Source organism: Dunckerocampus dactyliophorus, chromosome 3, assembly GCF_027744805.1.
Source record: "Dunckerocampus dactyliophorus isolate RoL2022-P2 chromosome 3, RoL_Ddac_1.1, whole genome shotgun sequence".
NCBI classification, from domain to species: domain Eukaryota; kingdom Metazoa; phylum Chordata; class Actinopteri; order Syngnathiformes; family Syngnathidae; genus Dunckerocampus; species Dunckerocampus dactyliophorus.
Genome location: NC_072821.1, coordinates 10,014,093 through 10,034,266, shown reverse-complemented (window position 1 = coordinate 10,034,266; position 20,174 = coordinate 10,014,093). Strand labels below are relative to the sequence as shown.

The 20,174-nt window shown below is 40.0% G+C and overlaps 1 protein-coding gene across 4 annotated transcripts in view; it reads right to left on the bottom strand.

The window, feature by feature from the left end:
* The window catches only part of LOC129178114 (CUB and sushi domain-containing protein 1-like), a 493,613-nt gene that overhangs the window by 124,391 nt on the left and 349,048 nt on the right, over positions 1-20,174 (bottom strand). For all 4 annotated transcript variants that reach the window (XM_054769950.1, XM_054769952.1, XM_054769951.1 and 1 more), the window contains exons 21-25: positions 16,331-16,447; positions 13,667-13,882; positions 11,893-12,081; positions 10,007-10,176; positions 2,060-2,216 (exon numbers count right to left, since the gene is read on the bottom strand). In XM_054769950.1, coding sequence (XP_054625925.1) covers positions 2,060-2,216; positions 10,007-10,176; positions 11,893-12,081; positions 13,667-13,882; positions 16,331-16,447 — 849 coding nt within the window. The remainder of the gene's footprint in view (positions 1-2,059; positions 2,217-10,006; positions 10,177-11,892; positions 12,082-13,666; positions 13,883-16,330; positions 16,448-20,174) is intronic.

Genomic DNA, 20,174 nt, shown 5'->3' with positions numbered 1-20,174 from the left:
GGATTCAATTTCCTGTCCGTCAAGACACGGGATGATCCTCGGCCCAAATGAAGGTTGTTACTGGTGCCAAGTACAGTGCAATAACCATGAAACGGCAACTGCGAGAGAAGGGTTTTAAGAGCAAAAAATGTCTTCAAAGGCCTCGTCTCCTTCAAAACCACAAAATTGCCTGCTTTGCACAAGAATTTGCACGAGAGCTCCACACATGGGTCATTGAAAGGTGGAAGAAAGTTTTATTGTGATGAGAAAAAATGGAACCTCGATGGTCCTGATGGCTTCCAACGTTACTGGCATGACAAGGAGATGTTTTCCGCACGGCACAGTGGGCGGGGTGCCATTATGATCCGGGGTGCTTTTTCCTTCACTGGAACAATGGAGCTCCAGGTTGTGGAGAGGCATAAAATGGCAGCCAGCTGGCTATGTGTAGCTGTTGCAGGGGCATCCCTCATGACTGAAGGCCAACATCTGTGTGGTAATGACTGGGTTTTTCAACAGGACAACGCTGCAGTTCACTATGCCCGCCTGACAAAGGACTTCTTCCAGAGAAATTACCTCATTCTTTTGGAACATCTTGCGTGTTCCCCTTATCTAAAGCCAATTGAGGACATTTGGGGATGGACGGCGAGGGAAGTTTCCAAAAATGGAGATCGATTCCAGATAGTGGATGCCCTCCGCGCAGCCATCTTCACCACCTGGGGCAACATCCCCACTAGCCTACTGGAAACATGGCATCAAGCATGCCCAAACCTATTTTTGAGTTGAGTAACAAGAATGGAGCAGAATGGAGTTCTATATTAGGGGGTTTAAGTACTTAGGGTCAACAGTCCAGAGCAATGGAGAATGTGGAAAAGAGGTGAAGAAGCGTGTACAGGCAGGATGGTACGGGTGGAGAAAAGTGTCAGGTGTGATGTGTGATAGAAGAGTTTCAGCTAAAATGAAAGGAAAGGTGTACAAAACTGTGGTGAAACCAGCGATGTTGTTTGGTCTAGAGACAGTGTCAATGAGGAAAAGACAGGAGACGGAGCTGGAGGCAACAGAGATGAAGATGCTGAGGTTCTCTCTGGGAGTGAACAGGAAGGATAGGATCAGGAATGAGTACATCAGAGGGACAGCACATGTTAGATGTTTTGGAGATAAAGTCAGAGAGGCCAGACTGAGATGGTTTGGACATGTCCAGACGAGAGATAGGGAATATAAAGGTAGAAGGATGCTGAGTTTGGAACTGCCGGGCAGAAGGCCTAGAGGAATACCAAAGAGGAGGTTTATGGATGTAGTGAAGGACATGATTGGTGTGAGAGAAGAGGATGCAGAACACAGGGTTAGACGGAGGCAATTGATTCGCTGTGGCGACCCCTGAAGAAGTTCTATATTAGGGGGTTTCCGGTATTTTTGAGCTATGGTCTTAAACTTTTGATCAGCTAATGATCAGCCTATTTCTTTTTGATGCTTGTTTGCAGTAAATTACCTATTCGTTTTTTTTTTTATTTTGGGCTCACTCCCATTTCTTCTTTTTGCATTTTGAAGCTCTACTCAGAAGCTGAACAGTGCAAAAATGTAAAAATTCTTGCAATTTTTCAACTGGTCTTTGATCAGGAGTGTACTGTCATACCGACCATAGATGTTCACCTTTATAATGTCACAGAGATTGTCTTGTCCTCCTCAAAGATGCTCTTTAATCGCAATAAAAACGTGTTTGTGTTTTAAGAATTGATGTTTGAATCATATGTTTGCTCGCTTACAAAGCATTTGCACTTTGGTCCCAACCCTCAGCAGAAATTGCTTGTAAATCTGAGAGCTAGTCTTTTTCGCCTGTCAGAAGTGAAATAAATTGGTATTTTGCTGACTGTGAAAGACTATCCACAAGAGTTTTGTAGTACATGACACATTTTTTTTTGCTGCAACAGTCAAAGGAATCACTTGACCATAGCACCAAGTCAGCTTGCACAGTAACTAACCCTTTCAATGGTTGCAAGGAAAAAAGGGATACTTTCTTGAGAAAATGTAAAACAAATTCTGTATAGCTGTGCAATTAAGGTTTCAAAACGACATTTGAACTCACTTGTGTATGTGAGGTGAAAGCCCTGAGTGGTTCCAGAGGCGTTGCTGTTGAACTCCAGCCACAAGTGATTGGAGGTACTATTAATGACGTGACCCATCATGACTTCACGGGTGAAGTTGCCAAGGAGACGGGATGAACTGTTCTCGCCATCATACACCTGTCAATCAAACACACATAAAAATCATCATGGTGGATAACTTAGTTGCTTTGAAATGAGCTCAGAATGTGTCCGACTGTGATCAGTGTTTATGAACTCGTTTCAATATAAGCAACCATAAACAAGAATTACCAAGGCCTTCCTTTAACACATCACATGACGGTAGCCTCTATTTGCCATTCATTCATATTCTTGTTGATATTTCCTAAAAGGACGTCTTGAGGTTTTAATTTTGAGTTTCTATTGTCGACTTCACAAGAAATGTAGATGTCAGAGTGGTGACATCTATGAGATGCGATTCTTGAAATGACTGAAAACAGGAAGGTTCACTGCCACATTGAACAGTCATCTCTTCAGTGAAGGTGAAAGTAACCTTAAATGTTCATTTATCCTTTTCATTTCTCATTTGTATACATTTAGAATTGTTTTATGCATGTAAACCTATAATTGGAAAACTAAAAAAAACATGTTTTGTGTTAACACTTTTGAGAGTCAACCGCTGATGACATAATAGACGGGTGGCGTATTTTTACCAGTACAAAAATAAACGTTTTCCATCGAGTATTAATCGAGTACAAAAGCAAAACGTGCAGTCCTACTGTGTTGTCTGTGCTATTATTTTTCTGACCAATACACCACATAGCGGTGGTGTTATTAAACCCCAAATTTGAATTTCAAATTTCACACACAGCTCAATGCACTTTACAAAGCACCCACTGTAACGTTAGGGTGTTTAGCCGAATCACCACGGAGGAGGACTGACAAGCGCATATCTGTAAGAATTGAGAAAGAGCGGTTGAAAAACACGGCCACCATCAAACAAAACGTCTTTCAAAAGTAACTCACTAAGTAACTCATTTTCCCATACGGCATTAGCCATTTGTCTAATTAGTATAAAACTTTGAGGATATATTGTACGCAGGGTTTCCGCTATGATTTTTTGAAGCTGTGGTGGTGGGCTGCATGGTAGGGTGGACTGCTGCCACTGTGTCGTGCCGCTGCTGGCTTATTTATTTAACGTTTTTCAACAACTAGCAGAACATGAACCGAGAACAATGCAAAACTGTTAATTTAATGGCAAAGTTTCTGAGCGCACTGCCAACATTTAAAATGCACTTTATTTACAAAGCACATCTCCACTCAGTGTGCTCATTTGCCATTAAATACAGGTGTCATGTTTGAATACAACACTTATAAAATACTAAGGGGTGAAGCAAATATTCCTTGGTGAACTACTCAACATCAGCTGCTAAACTACTGCTAGCATAGCAGCTCCCTGTTGGAGACCCCTGTGATAGCGTCACTGTCTAAAGCCTACACACTACGTGCTTCAGGTGCACAACTTCGGCACACAACAAGTGTTTTGAAAACAAGTCATAAGTCTTATAATGATAACAAGAGAGCAAGATTGTTAAGTGACACTTTAAAAAGGTAAGTTGTGATGATGATCGTAGCTCCGGCCGCCAGCCAGGCATGTCAAAGAAAAGCAAGAATGACAAAGTGGAATGAGATTGAAACGTGAGCGACCACACACGCTGGCACAGCTAGGCTAAGCACGTTAAAGCTGCCGTCAGTTGACTACACATTTTACGGGCTATTGTTCATTCTCCTGCTAATGAAAAAAAAAAATGAAAGTCGACACAAGGCGTGTCACGTATCTGGTCACATGCTCAAGTGTCAGCAAGACAGACAAGTGATTCCGGTGCATGCTTAGCAAAATAAAGCACAGTGAAACATGTTTATGATATTTTAAACCGTTTTCAAACTAATCGTAGTCACAATGTGCGTAAACAATAAGATATATACTGTATAGCATATACTGTACACTAGGTCCCCAACTTACGAACATTCGCGGATACGAACACAAGCCGACTGGTCTATATTTTATTTTATTTTGCCTTGTATCCATATTCATACTGTTACATGCTTGACCAGTAGAGGGCACTGTGACACTGCTAATGGGACCAACAGGTCGAGTAAGACGCTGGGGAGAGAAAGCTAAATTGTAGCTTTATGATACAACCCGGACAGAGCGTGTGATTAAAGTTATTAAAAGTTAATAGGCCTGCTTAATTCTACACCACCCACAGAACACTACCTCTTTTGGAAGAGCCTAACGACGACGACGATTTGTCCTTTTTCAACAACTCTTCCTCCTCCTCCTCCACACCGACGTATGCTCGACCACTCCTCTTCAAAGGTAAATAACATTTATCATTACGTATTATTATATCATTTTTATTATTGTTTTTTTCATTAATTATCCTCGTTTAATATTACTACTGCATCCAAACTCATATTTACATACATACGCATATACTGTATATGTATACACGTACATGTAGTACCTATATCATTGGTAATATTACCTTTTCTCCGACTTAAGAACAATTCGACTTAAGAACTGTCGTCTGGAACCAATTGTGTTCGTAAGTTGGGGACCTAGTGTTCATACAATATATTACTTAAAATCGTTTTCGAGTTAAAAAAAAAAAAAACTCATTTTTAATGTGTGGCAGCTTTTATTTTGTAGTGGCGCACCGCCACGGTCAATTACATGTAGCGGAAACCCTGTGTATGTATTACACGTGCATTAGCATGTCTTCCAAAGCATTTTGAGCACAATCAATAGGAGGTGCCACAATTGCGATTTACAGTGATTAACTAGCCCTTTAACTACAAAATAAGTGCGTGTGAATGTGCGTGTGTATGTGCTTGTGCAACTTTGGTATATAGTTGTAGTATGCCAAGCAATAAAATGTCTTTCATCAAAGTCCAATCCAAACTTCTGCTTGGGCATACAATGTCTTTCTTTAAGTAGTCAGTCATGGGGGGCATTGTGACACGAGGTGAGAGAAGATACACCCGAAGTATAGGTGTGGAAGAGTCAAATATGTGAAACAATGGCGAGAAATCAATCACTGTAAGAAAACTTGCCGAAAGTTTTTTCTTTCCATGTTCCTCACTTCCAACACAATCCCATTTCCTCTGTCACTATCCCCTAATTTTCCCTCTCTCTCCCTCTCTGACACTGTGTGCTTGTGTAAAACTCAGTATGGTTAATGAAAAGCCCTGCAGCTCATAAATCAACATGTCACCATCTGCCACCCTGTTCCCCCCACTGTCTGACGGACTATCTCAACCCTCCAACCAGCTCTGTTCGCATAGAACAATTCCAGCACTTGGTTTCTATCTTAATCATCCTTTTTTAACCTCGGGGTTGCGGAATCAGAGCAAATTTGCTCAAGCACTCGATTAGCATGTGTTGAAAGTGTTAGGGTGAAAAGTTAGAAGAGCTGCAATGGATCTGCGCACTTTTGGCCTCAAGCGTGATGGAACTGTCAAACAAATGTCTTTTGTTGGAATTATTCACCTTCAGCTTCTTCTGGATGTTTTCGCTTCTTACTGTATCTCGAAAGCTGAGGCGCCTTGTGGACGGAACGCTGTTATTTTCTTTTAGTCGTGGGTTTAATTAAATACCAAACTGAAATCTTTACCTTCTGGCATCAGCGTGGTCACCCTGAAGATCCACCTGCCTCATCGTTTACTCTATTCAAAGCTCACTTGGAAGAGCCTTGATTTTCCAACTGACTTCCCGTCTGTCAGATTATAACTATTTGCATGATGGATTCTCATTAAATCTTCCCAATTAACATATTCAATATTTGCCCGTTTTACACCCGTTGCCAATTGGCCTCAATTCCAGTGGACACTTTTGGGCGATTTGCCTCGCTAATTGATTTTTTTGCGAAATATGAAGCGCTAAGAGGATTAGGTACACTGTAGGTTGATCATATTTTGATGACCAAAAACCAAGACACTCAAATTGAATATGTCCTATTATAAGTCAAAAAATATGCATGTTTAATCAAATTGTATGTATTTTTTGTCTGAGTGAAACATTTTCAAGCATGAAAATGACAAAATGAACTAAAATACAAATATAAGACATTCAGAAAACGCACTGAAAGACACATTGATGTGTAGTATTCTACACTGGTCACTTGGGTGTCAGTAAAGTTACTGTAATGACCTGTTGGTGTTGATATTGTAGATTCTGATGTTCGTGAATGCAACTCGCTGTTCATGTTATTGGTCGAGAAGGAGGAAGCCAGGAGGAAGCAAGTGTGCGAGCTGATCTGTGTTCTGTGTTGGAATTGAGCACTCCTACTGGCGTTAAGGTTGGCAATAAAAGAATGTCAGACTCTGTATGACTCTATAAGATCGCTACATTGCATTAACCACCGCAAGAAGTCCCGGAAGTCAAAAAAGCAACAAAAACAAGAAACTCTCCTGATGTGTGAGTCTATATTATGTCTTTTTTATGTCTATTTTCTGTGATTATCTACTATATTGGATAATACAAGCGTAAAGGTGACTATAGGCATGCTATTTCATGTCTAAAGGGCTCTAATAGTGTTATAAAACGTATTTAAAAGATCATAAATAGGTTTGCTATGCTTTTTCTGATCTTGGATTTTTCGGGTTTTCTGTTTGGCTTCTGTTTTCTATAGGTGAATTTCCACGAAGTACGATTCAACTTTAATAAACAAAATATTTTCATAGCATAGAAAACCTGTTTGACTTTCTAAAGATGGTATTTAACATGATTAGAGACCGTAGACATGAAATAACACCCCTATAGTCACCTTTATACTCTTGTTACCTAATATAGTAGACATGATAAGCAATAATAGCACATAATAACTCACTGTTAGCATTGGGAAAGTTCCTTGTTGTTGTAGTATCTAGAACGTAATGTGGGTCGATTGCATGGAATAAAAAAAAAAAGATCGACATCAGCCTATCATCCATTCTCAAAATGACGTTTGTCACTTGCTTGATATACAGGACAGCCAGTCTAACATGAATCTGCCATACATCGACGTATACTCCGACAATACTGCTCGCTTTGTTTATACCACATTGCACACCGCTTATGTGCATGCTACGAGATCTCTGAAGTGACACAAGTGATGGCCGCCACTTTAACAACAGCAAGCTAATTAGTTAACCTCCAGTTTCTTTATTCTATTAATCTATTCATCCCGATGTACATGTTACCACACGCACGAACTCCGCAATTTCTGGGAAATTTGTTGGCCGGGGCCAGCACGTAGAGGAAGTAGGGTATCAGAGGATTTGCAAGTGTGGAGCAAGTGATTCGTGACACCCACATGCTTGCAGCTGGCCCCCCGTTGGTAGCTTTTTTTGGGTGCAGCGTGCGACTCGTGCGTGCTAGGTGTCCTTCATGTAAGGCTGTCGTATGTTTCACTGGGGACGTACCATGTGTGGGCATCGTACGAGGCTCATGATGCCCACTCAGTTAGATTGCAAGATGGGCGTGCTGGCTTCATGGCACCTACGGCTTTCATGACCGAGAGAACCAGAGTGTACAGCGGGAAGAGCTGTCCGCCGTGGCCAGGTAAGGTGCATTCATGTCGGACACGCTTTGTGAGCAGCCGCCGTGCGTCCACGGAGGTTCGGGAGAACCAGAGCGTACAGCTGGAGGAGTCGTCTGCCGCGGGAGGAGCCGCTGCCGTGGCCGTGCAATGTTCACAATGTACTTTTAAACTTGCGACACACCCACTCCTCCTCTGCCTTGCTCTTGCGACCTGGCTGCATGCAAGGTTTTCCTGCGTGCACGCAGAAAATAACTCCCCTTTTAAGAACAGGTTTGAAACTGAGTGGGGAAGAAGAACAAAGCTCCAAAGCTCCAAATCTAGGTTAAGGTTTACATTTTATTGTTTTGATATTTTACTATGGCAACTGTATGAGAATAGATGGGAATATTAAAATGATTAAAACAATTGCCTGCGAGGTTAACAATGGTTTTATGATGCCAACATTTTTGTCTTCTGGAGCAGATGAATTTTATTTTCATGATTTATTTTGGATACAAACAGATCATTCATTCAGCAGCATGTTTAACACTGTACTGTACCACAGTATGGTATCCTAATTGTGCATGCAAATGAAAGCCTCTGCAAACAAATACTATCAATTTAAAAAATAATATTTGTCACTGAGAATCAATAAGTCTATATACTATTTCTTGTAATAGGATATTATCCAACCTTTTGCTTTGGACATTTTTTAAATGCCTGTTGAATCCCTTTACCATCCAAAGCTCATTCAGTCTCACATGTCCGATGACACAAAGAGCTTCCTTCTAAGATGCACAGAAAATATTATTAGAATCCGAGGCTGTTATGGCGTTCATCAGCGCTGTTTAAATCACGTGTGCATCTGTTTGCCACCCTGACGTTACCTTCCCATAACAGGATTGCTTCTTTTTTAATACGTATCCCATTGGGAACATTTCAACTTTTTTTTGTTACAATCACGTTAAGCCTCTTTAAAAGTCAGACAGAACCCTGCTAATACAATCTAACCACAGACGGGCTCAGTCAATGCTCCAGGCCTAATAGTGATAATACACTCCAACCCATACTGGCTTAACCATGCCCTCAGGCCTAATACTGCTCACAGACATTGCGAACAGAAACAATTTTAGATAGTGTCTGTCGTACAGCGTCACAACTCTAAAATAGCTCTTGTAGCTGCTCTTAACACATACTGCACATCGGCGTCAGCAGATGTGTGATTAATTACATGCCTTGAGATGATTTGTCATGTCCTTTTGAGAAGAAGTGACAAACTATGGTGTATTGTTCATACTGCACTTTCTGATGACACCTGTTTGACTGGCTAGTTTTCTTTGAAATACAAATTGTGTGCAGAAGGTCAACAGCGAAAAAAATGATTACTTTGTGCCACGGTTTCCTATGTTCAGCTCTTGCGGCAGGAACACAATCAGCAATAATAGACACACGGCTATTGAATCCCTGCAGGGAACAAGAATGTTTAACATCTCCAACAAGCAGGGAAAAACTTTACTACTTTATCCGAGCTACAAAATTTTCCTAATTTCTCAGTAAATAATGCATGAAACTGGGGTCGTTTCCATTTTTATGCTTGAAAATGCTTAATTTAGGCAAAAAAATATGTTTCAATATGCATATTTTTTCACTAATAATATGCCTGTAAATAATGTCATTCATCCAGGTCATCGACGACCTGCATAGTCCAGTTGTGATCGATTGAATGCCCGAAGAGTAATAATAGGCTGAATTCAACCACGAAACAACATGATTTATCAATTAATATATTTTTTGGAAGGATGATGATGGGGGGTTCATTTTTTGTTGTTTTTTTAGCTATGATCTTAAACTTTTGATCAGCTGGTGTAAAGTATATTTCACTTATGTTTGTTTGCAATTAATTGCTTACTCATTTTTGTATTTTGGTCTCACTCCCATTTTTTCTTTATGCATTTTGAAGCTCTACTTACAACCTCCTTCAGATCCAACAGTGCAAAATGTAAATTCTTGCAATTTTTCAACTGGTCTGAATATTTTGCTCAGGAGTGTGTGTGTGTGTGTGTGTGTGTGTGTGTGTGTGTGTGTACTTATCCAGTATATATGTACAGTAATATATACAGTATATACTTATAAATTGCTCAGAAAAGTGTATGGCTTACAAATTAGATTCTTTTCAAAATCTACATTCCAATTGATGTTTTTTTTTAATCCAGCACCATCATAACGCTAAGCAAAATATGTAATTGTGTGTGGAAGTGTGTTTGTATAAAAGTTCTATACATGTATATGTACATTTATTTGCATACAGACCGTTTCCGGTCCTGGCCTGCATTTTGTATGTGTGACTCTGCATGTATTGACTTGAAATGCATGTATTTATGCGTGTGCATGTGGATAGACAAATACCCTGAGAGAGTCTCCATCCTGCAGAGAGAAGCTCTCGGCTTTCAGCCTGATTCCTTGTCCCTTCTCTGTAGTGATGCGATAGATGCACTCGTGGTTATTGTCGTAGTTGGATGGAAAGTTCGGAGAGACAAGAACACCTTCTGGTCCCAAAGACGTGGCTCCACACTCAGCTGGAGCGACAGAATAAAAGGGGCAGACACCCCAGAGGTCAAAGTCAATGCAATTTCACCTTATTATGTCTGAGCAGTCACATATTTGGTTTGGTTTTGTCCACGTTGTGTGAAGACAACAGCAGGGCGACACAGGAGACGAGGAGCAACACAAAGCACAACCTGACAAGGTGATGAATAACAACCAACCACAGAGACTGAAATGTACTTTCCAAAAAATGATAATGAACTGGAAAATATTTAAAGATCAATAGTCAAACATAAACTAAACATATCCACAGGAGCAAAAACAAAAGAAGCATTGACTACATACATTAAATATCCCGCGTTTATCGTGGTTTATTCGTGTCAAACCCGACCATGATCAGTGAATTTCCGCTAAGTAGGAGTCCTTATTTGCATGCATCTGGCATATTTTTGTAGTTAGAGCATAGACAACCTGATTACAACCTCCTACATATGCTTTTTGACATTATTGATGAACTCAGAACCCTATAGTCACTTTTGCACTTGTATCACCCAATATAGTAGATATAATCAGAGAAAATAAGTCATTTAGGACATACAGTAAATAAGACTCATGCGCATGTGTGTTGCTATAAATGTGCTCCCTAGGGGAGCAGAGTGGCAGAGGGACAGGAAGTGACGTCGGGGGTTCAGAGTTGAGTTTTAGCTTGCCGTGGGTAACGGCTGCAATATTAGTAGTAGCCCGTGTTTTATTAGGGATTTTTATGCAAAAGCCATTTTAATTGGTACACCTCTGAGCTCTACACCAAGTGCTGAATCCTAATGAATTCAATTGAAAGTAGTCTCCGTAAGAACGGAACACTCTCTACAGCTGTTGTATTGTAGCCGGGGATTGTGGGTATCATGGGTTTAGCAAACAGGCGCAGGATTTGTCTTTGTATGGAGTGCAAATACTATTTTTATCAAATACAAATACTGCAGGGAAATGAGGAAAACAAATGGCACAAGCAGACGTTTAAAGTGTGGGAAGGAATTATAAAACTAATGGCATAAACATGGAATAAAAATACGTCATATTCATAATAATTCAGTAACTTTCAACAAAGACAACATTTTAAATCCAACATTGGCACCAATAATTAATACTGTGTAGAAAGTCAGATGGAGAAACAATGAGAGAGAGCTGAAGGTAAACAGGAGCCATTTAAGAATATGCATGGTAACATTAGAATAGGGGAGTAACAAAAGTATTAACACATTTTATATTGCTGGTAATACTCTTGCTGGTAATGATCTCCCCCAGGAGTGTCTGGAGAGAGCAGGCGAGATAAAGGGAGGGACATTTACAACATGGCTAAACTCCATCAATATATTTTAAAGTAAACCTCTGCTTCCAGATTAGTGTATAAACAAACAATGAGAATAAGATCAGGACCTTTACATGTTTCACAATAAATGCCTCCAATAACCAATCAGGCAAATGATTATACATTATTATTCTGACACTTTTCAAAAAGGCGCTACATTCTGGCAAATAATAAAAAGTCACAATGAGAAGAAAGTGGCAAGCTACCAATTTATCACACTGCGGATAGACTTCTCCCAAACTGACATTTAAATTAAATGCAACAGAAAAAAGAGTTTATTGCTGCATGGATAGAACTGAAACAGAAAAGTTCAGTTGTACAACGACACAATGCACTTTGTCTTGATTTGTCATAAGTTTGTGTGTACACTCGTTTGTCTCACCTATACATCTGGGCAGTGTGTTGCTCCACACTCGTCTGCCTCCACCGAGGCAGGTGATCTTGCTGTCGCCCTCGAGTCGGTAACCATGGAAACAAGAGAAGGCCAGCGAGTCACCGACTTCAAATCTGAATCCCGTTCGTCTGCTGAACGCTGGTACTCCTGGATCCTCACAAGGCTCCAAGTCGTATTCTGTACAAAGACGCTAAGTTTAGATATAAATAATTAAGACAGGGATATGACTTTGAGGGGAGTCTAGATCACAATCAGACCTATGATTTTTATGGTTGTGCAATTTTCGGTATTCTCCAAATCGATGCCGTGACCATGAAGAAGTAAGATCACTGCGCACCCACGGTACAACTTGTAAGTTAAGTGTGCGTACCACGCACAAAATCTGAGGCTGCTCGGACGTCACTTCATTCATACGGCCAACCCACGTACTGGAAATTGTAAGACCAACATCCGTCACACTTGCAATAAACGTACTTACCGTGCCTTCCATGCTGGCCTCTTATGAAGGTTGCAAGATCTGCGGACAATCTGTACATTGTGTGTACCAAGAATGTTCGTTTATTGCACAGATTACCCGATGATTGGGGAGGGGTATATATATTTTTGACCACATTTCACATTATCATACAGTGGCAACGACTTTGTCACCTACATCTTCAATTACGACTTTGCGAAGCTGAGGAACACCACAAAGCTGTACTTCTCTATCTAATTTGGGAGTGACAGCACAAACAGGGGCCAAGACCAAGGCGATGGTGGGTACGTCCTTGGATATAGAGAAGGCGGATGTTCTCTGTACATTCTCTGTTATTCTCTCTGTTACATCCGTCTCATGTCCATTGTGCGTGTGCCAACTTTCTCTCTACTGCTGCTGTATTTTTACCATTTTTCTTTCACCTAATATTGTTGCAACATTAATATTTCATGATGCATTTTATTTCTGATGTTCGGCTCAAAAAGTGAGCAAATGTAGCGTATTTCTTCGACTGAATATCTCGCTTGTGGAGAATTTCATCATGGAATGCTAGCGGATCAGTGTGATCTCAAAGAAGCCACTTACGACATAGTGCTGCCCAAATTCTCAACAAATGGTGATGCAGCGGTGCTTCCATAGACAATTTTAAGCTGAAACTCTGGAAATAACCAGTTCGAGACCAGGTTTTATCGTGATCTAATCGCATTAAAAGAGAGCCACCTTTGGAGTACAGTCAAGCCTGGCTTTCGACTCAACAGACCTCGCTAACCCACTAAACTTGCTTCCCAGTACATCCCTCAGAACCGCTGCACACAAAAGGGTGAAAATTTGACATGCACCCTGCCTGTTGAGTGCGCTATTATTATTTTCAGACAAATATACCACACGGTGATGCTGTTTTTAAATCCCAACGTTTGACCCAGTGAGATTGACTTTAAACTTCTCACACAGCTCACTGTGCTCTAGAAAACACCAACTGTAACTTTTTGATGTTTAGCCGAATCACCCTGAAATTTGGTAGACATCATTAAAGGACTGACAGGCAAATGTCTGTAAAATTTCTCCAAGATGGGTTGAAAAACAAGTAAAGCATGTTTACAGGGGCACAGGTGGGACTTAGCAGCTAATTCCCCATAACTGTTTGCCATGTGTCTTAATGATTATAAGACTGTGACGATAGCTGTATTACATATATACTTTAGCAGCATGTCTTCCAACCCATAGGGAGTGAAAGAAATGTAATTTACATGACACGACTGTATATTCAATTTAAAAAAGCCATCTTACCTGAAAACGTAATATTAAATCCCTCATAGCTCATGGAAAAATCTGATATGAATCGTAGCTGGGCAGTGAAATTCCCGAAGAGACCCGCTTTAACACTCGAGGGCAGCACTGAGCCAGTTAGTCGGGCTACTGGAACCAGGAAATTGCCGTCCTCTGTGATGGACAGGTAGTCATGGTTCTCCTCCAAATGGAAAGTATGGAAAACAAGGTGGACTCCTGGGAAAGTCATGGTGAAGTGGAGGGATTGACAGACAGGCGAATGGATGATTAGATGATTGATGGAGAAATCCAGACAGAAAGTACATTTTTGTGGATACACACTAGAAGCATATATACACACATTTTAGGGAAGTTAAATCAAGATATATGATACACATTGAAAACTCTTACAAGAAGAGGAAAATACTATGATTAAGTGAAGCTTGGCATACTCTGAACATTCGAAGGGTGCCACAACAAACCCACAAACATGGTGGCCATTCTACACTGAAAATGCTATAATTAGCAATAAAGACACTATAATTTGCCACAATTTAAAAAAAAGGATCCGGTCAAGAAGGTCTGGAGAATACACTGAATTCAAATTCTGCCACCAACACGTTTTTAGTTTTTTTTTTAAACAGTACTTGAAATCTGAACATGGGGCTTCAAATATGTAACTCACTCTACAATTTTGATTCTCTCATGAATTTGATGTTATGTGAGCAGACCTTGCTTGTTTTCTTAAACAAGTGGAAATGCCCAGTGGGATACATTGTGTTCATCAATGACCACACACATACTGCATATATTGTTTGTTGCTTAGAAGGGTCAAAAACGAGTCCAGAGTCAAGAATAGTCAACAGCACGAGTGCACGTACAGTCATACCGCGTCACATCGCGCTACAAATGTCACAGCTGCACTTTATCACGGCTTTACACGGCCTATTATTAGTAAAAAAATGTGCATGTTTAAAGCGTCACAGACATGATATATCAACTTTGCTTAAATATGTTCTATATTGTTTGTAATTATGTTTTACGTTGTTTGTTTTTTGAAAGCGAACGTTAAATTTGTAGAAATTATATTTATAGTACGTGGCGGGAGCCATGATGGACTGAAAGCCACAGAAAAGTAGCGTTTCTCAAGTGACCCTGGCAAAGTTGCAGCTCTCAGCTAAGCAAATGCTTCTAGAGGTAACTCGTTGACTTTGTTCGGTATATTTTTCATCAAAATAGCAGTCATGCCAAAAGGTGTTGCCGCTGGCTGCTCACAGTGTCCGAGTGAAACTATAAGCTTGTTTTCTTTTCAAAAGACAAAGGCTTAAGATTACAATGAATGAAGCAAGTACAGAGAACGAGCGACAAATGGACGCTCGCCTTGCGTTGTGTTTTTTGCAATGTTGATTTCACTGATTTCACCTAGACAAGAAGAATTTGGCTTCAAAGTGCGGTATAAACACATGGATGCTAGAATGCTATTCCCGATGCTGTGCTACACAGGAAAAAAGGAGGAGAATGGCATCAAAGTTGCCACAGAACAGAGTAAGTCATGTCTTATTTACATATTGTATTCTATACACTATTCCACCATAGAGGCAAGCATTCAAAGCATTATACATGTCGTAAAACATACTTTGATAGCAATACGTTGACAGTGGGGGCAGGCAGCGATGAAATACACAATAAAAAAGCCTCTAAAGACCCATTTACGCTCATTAAGAAGCCGATTTAAAACAATTGAAGGATAAGCAACTTTCGAATAAATACGGCTTAATTCCCTGTTCTGCAAGTTCTCTATTTCATCTCTAGATGTGTGTTCCTCCTTGGAAACTATTGACACATCGCTCAAATCTTTGCTATAATCACTGTAAACATCCTCTGTCTCGTCCATCATCTCATATTTGGTTACTCTGCTTAAACTGAGAGCTGCAACTTCGCTGACGTCACTTGGGAGATTGATTGACAATGGTCTACAGCCAATCAGGACGCAGAAAACTAAGGGCGGTGCAGACAGACAAGCAAGGGAAGAGAGACACTCAACTTCCCACAATGCAGTTCTTCTTAAAGAGCCAGCCTCGGCCTGTAACAGCATTCACATGCTGTAATAAAAAAAAAAAAGAAGCACTAACAAAGTTCTGTGTAACAGTGAATCCACGAAAGGTAAACCGCAATAAAGCGAGGGAACACTGTACACCGCTTACTAGGTGTCAGCAATGTTACTGTAACAACCTGTTGGTGTTGTAAAGTTGATGTTATAAATTCTGATGTTTGTGAATGCACCTCGCTGTTAGTTTCATTGGTGGATAAGGAGGTAGCGTTGTTGTTGTGGGAGAGAGAGAGTGAGGAGGAGACAAGTGTGCAAGCTTAACTGTGTTGGAATTGAGTACTCCTATTGCCGTTAAGGTTGGCAATCAAACTACTATAGTACTACTCTCTACTATATTGGGTAATACGAGTGTAAAGGTGACTATGTGGGTATCATTTAATGTCTAGATAGGTTATAGAATGTCTGAAACAGGTTTTCTATGCTGTAACTATGAAAAGATTCCATTTATAAAGAAGGAATCCTACTTCACTTATCATGGTCGCGTCCGGAACCAATTGACCGTGATAAACGGGGGATGACTGTATCGTCTTAAGATTGGTAGCACCCATGTTTTCGTTGTGTAGCTGTGCTCTTACCTTTACCATGAGATACCTCTATGGTCCAGGTGCAATTCAAAGAATTGGGATAGAAGTCAGGAAATCCCGGTGAAAGAATGGTGCCCATTTTTCCATAAACGTAGCCTCCACACAGAGCTATGGAGAGACAAACATTACATTTAAAGATGAAAGAAAGCGCAGTCAAGTCAGTTAATGGCATATTTCCCCAAACCGAATGTTTCTATTAAAGGACCACAATCAAGTTCAGTTTTACTTTATTATATGTGTAAAACGTATAATTGCTGGACCTTTGTGAACTGAGCACAGGGCTGACATGGTTGATATTAAAATAACTGCAGGAAGGAAAGGTAATTTTAGAAGTCATGTAAAACTTCTAAAATGAGGTACGGAGGTGCAGCTGCGAGGTGCAGAGTCAGTGCTTTTTTTTTTTAAGGGGACACTCGGAGGGAACTGGAAGAAGTCAGAAACAAGGAATTTACACCTTTACATCTGCAAGGCTTGTTGTGCTTATGATATATACACACGCTGAGAGAAATTAAGATGCTAAAATGACACACAAAAACGTGGAAGACAAAAATAACTGCAGTGGTTCTGACTGCCAACAGACTTGAGCACAAAGCTCCACTCTCTGGCACAGAAGAACAAAGAATTCTGCTGCTATATTGTTGGAAGGTTTATCAGACATGGATTACTAATTAACTCCAGGTATATCACATATATAACCTGAAAACAAGTGAGTGTTGAACTTTTGTTTGTCTCTCATATTTTATTTAAATCAAATTCTGTTTAAGTGCTTCAGGTAACAAACACATTGCAAACAAAAAACGGAATCACTTTTTTTCCCTCTCATATGCTGCTTCAATTTGAGAGCCTTGAAAAATCATCATCTGTCAATCATCGATCTCCTAGATGAATCGCAGATAATGCGTGTGGTGAAATGTCTGCAAACATATTCGTTGCTGCTTTGAAAGAAAGACACCTTGAAGCCATTCTCTCGCCTGTGCATGGAGAGATGCTGTGTTTCCCCCCTCCTCCCTTTTGTTTATCCACCGCTATTGTCTCCCATGTCATATTGAAATAGAGCAGAGTTGAGTTGCATTGATGAGTCGGATCTCCTCCCGCTCCCTCCTTGGTGTTGCATGCTTTTCACGTGACGTTGGGATTGACTTCAAACTGGGACTGATTAAGTCATGTCCATACGAACATGAATTTTGAAATGCTTCTATGCATTTTGTCCTCTTGGCCACATGCAAATGTAGGTTTTTGTTCTTAAAAACTGAGCTTTTTAAAAAAAAAAAACTTTCAAAAACTGTTTGGATGGCATCATAAGAAATGTGTGATATTATCTCGTGTTTTGAACCTTATTTAACAAGAGAACATGAAGTTATTGACTCATGGGTGTTGGCTTAATTTCATGCCGTGGTAGACACATGCGTGTGAGCCTTATTTAACGTACAGGCGATCCATGTAAGTGGTTTTAACTGATTTTAAAGATAACGTACAAGTCATTGTACACCTAATATCTCACTATATTGATGAGCAGAGGTGTTATAATGCGTGACCATGTCAGCTGCATTTGCCTTTTCTGGCTTCTGATTGGCCAAAATGTGCATGGCAGCTGGTGATTGTGGATTTATGTGGACAGTTTTTTTTTTTTTTTTTTTTAATTCCACTCGAGCAGATGGACATTTTTAACACTGGTGTGGAGGTGCATTTTTTTTACATGTTTGTGTGGACTTAACTGAAAAAAATGACCCTCAGTGAAAGAAGCATTTGAGCGCAGACAGTATCTGCTGAGTGTGAAAGTGCATCCTTAAAGGATTATGAAAGAGTGAAAGAGTAGGGGGGTGGATTGGTAACGTATATGTGTAAGGAGCAGTGAGCTGGATGGCACTTACAGTATAAACAGTTATTCAATCCCATGTTTATTTCAGCATCTTTTCTTTCCTTTGTCATTCATTTGTCATCCACCCCACTGGTCATCTAGACAGTTCAGGTATCAACTTATTGCCACCCCCAGGTGAGTAATCATCTCACCTCGGCCACTCCAATGATATTGTGTGGCTCCGCCACTGATGTTTGCTATGGCAAGTTCAGCTACATCAATGCAGAACTTTGTTATGCAGTGTTGCAGTCTGCTTAATACAGCACTGGTATGGAAACAGGAGCTCAGAATATTCAGAATGAGAATGTATCCCACCCCTCGTATGGTACAACAATATTAATTATTATTAGTAATATTTTTTTAATAAATACTTTGAAAATGTATTGTTAATTGAATTACCCTGCAGTCAATCATGTACATTTCGTTTAATGCTCATTCTAGTCATAAATGATCATCTTGGCTTCAACTCTGTGTTTAAAGTGTAGCAATGCTCTTTCATTAGCCTCCCTGACTTATAAATGAGCTGCCAGTGTTCTAAAATAGCTGTTTGGCAATTAATCTGACCTGAAGGAATATTGTGACTTATTTGGGCCCAACAGGCATTGGGAAAGCAAGGAAATGAACCACAAATGTTACATACTTCTTTTTTCATTTAGCGATAATACCGGAAAATACACTTTGGTCACATTTCTTTTTTGGTAACTGTGCCTATGGGGCTGCAGTGTACACTTACAAGCCATATTTGTGATGCATTATGTACAATTCATGCACCATGTGGAGAGACACGTCAAAACATATTGTTAAAACATGCATTGTAATATTTGTAATCTGATTTTATGAAACAAGCAAGAGTTGTTGATTGCATTTACTCCTCCCCAACCTACTTCTCAGCGGGCTTTGGAATTTATTCGTCAGTTGTGACATTGTTTTGTATCACAGCTAAAGCCTTAGCTAAATGAAAAGAAAAAAAAAACACCTACGCAACTGCAATAAACACTCAGGTGTCTCTATCATAGTTAATGGAGCGTAGTGTTGGTTCAGGCAGGGCACAAAACTGATGAATTTGCTAGATCAGCTGATCCCGTGCTATCGTACTTCAGGTGGTTGTCCAATTATTCTCTCCTTCTAGCAGTCAGTTGACTTAGCTGATTCCCTTCTACACACACACAGGCGCACACACACACACACACACACACACACACACTAATAATTGCTAGTTAAAATAGAAAAAAAAATATATACACTTTATATATATATATATATTTTTTTGTAACTAAAGTGGGCTTTATTGAACAGTTCATGATGATATTCATTCATGACGAGTGTTACTCAAATTTAGACCTGTCTAAACCTTTTTTGGGGAAAGCAAGTGGACCATAAAACTCTCACGCAGTAAGTGTTGATGCAGATTAGTTGACTATTGGGAAACTTATTTCACTTAGAACAATCAAACAGCTGGTGGCCGTGGAAGGTGCTGAAACTGCAACAGGACTGCAGTGGAAACCAAAACCATTATATATAAATTAACTTGGTTTGAGGTGTTTATCCATTAATATAGTTAATCATTATAATGATTGTGACAGTTTGAGCTCGGAATACTTGACCTGATATGCTATGCAAACCATGTTTTGAAATTAGAGCAACTTGGTGGTCAACCAGCGTCACGGTTTGTGTGTTGGGAGGTTACACAGTAGACTTTGCCACAGTATCAAAATTAGGTGACTCTTGAAGTTTTGAGAAGAATGGGAAAAAAACATTCTGAGAGATTGGTGACATTAGCAATTTAAGGATTTGCTTTTTTTCCTTGTCTAACGAGGCCATCTTGTGTCACATGTAATCTAAAATCAATATGCTTCCAATGTTCAATCATGTTCCAATGTTCCAGTCTGAGCTTTGACGTCTTTTCATCCACCAAGTTTCTATGCAGCTCGTCCTCATTAGGATTGTGGATGAGCTGAAGCCTATCCCAGATGACTT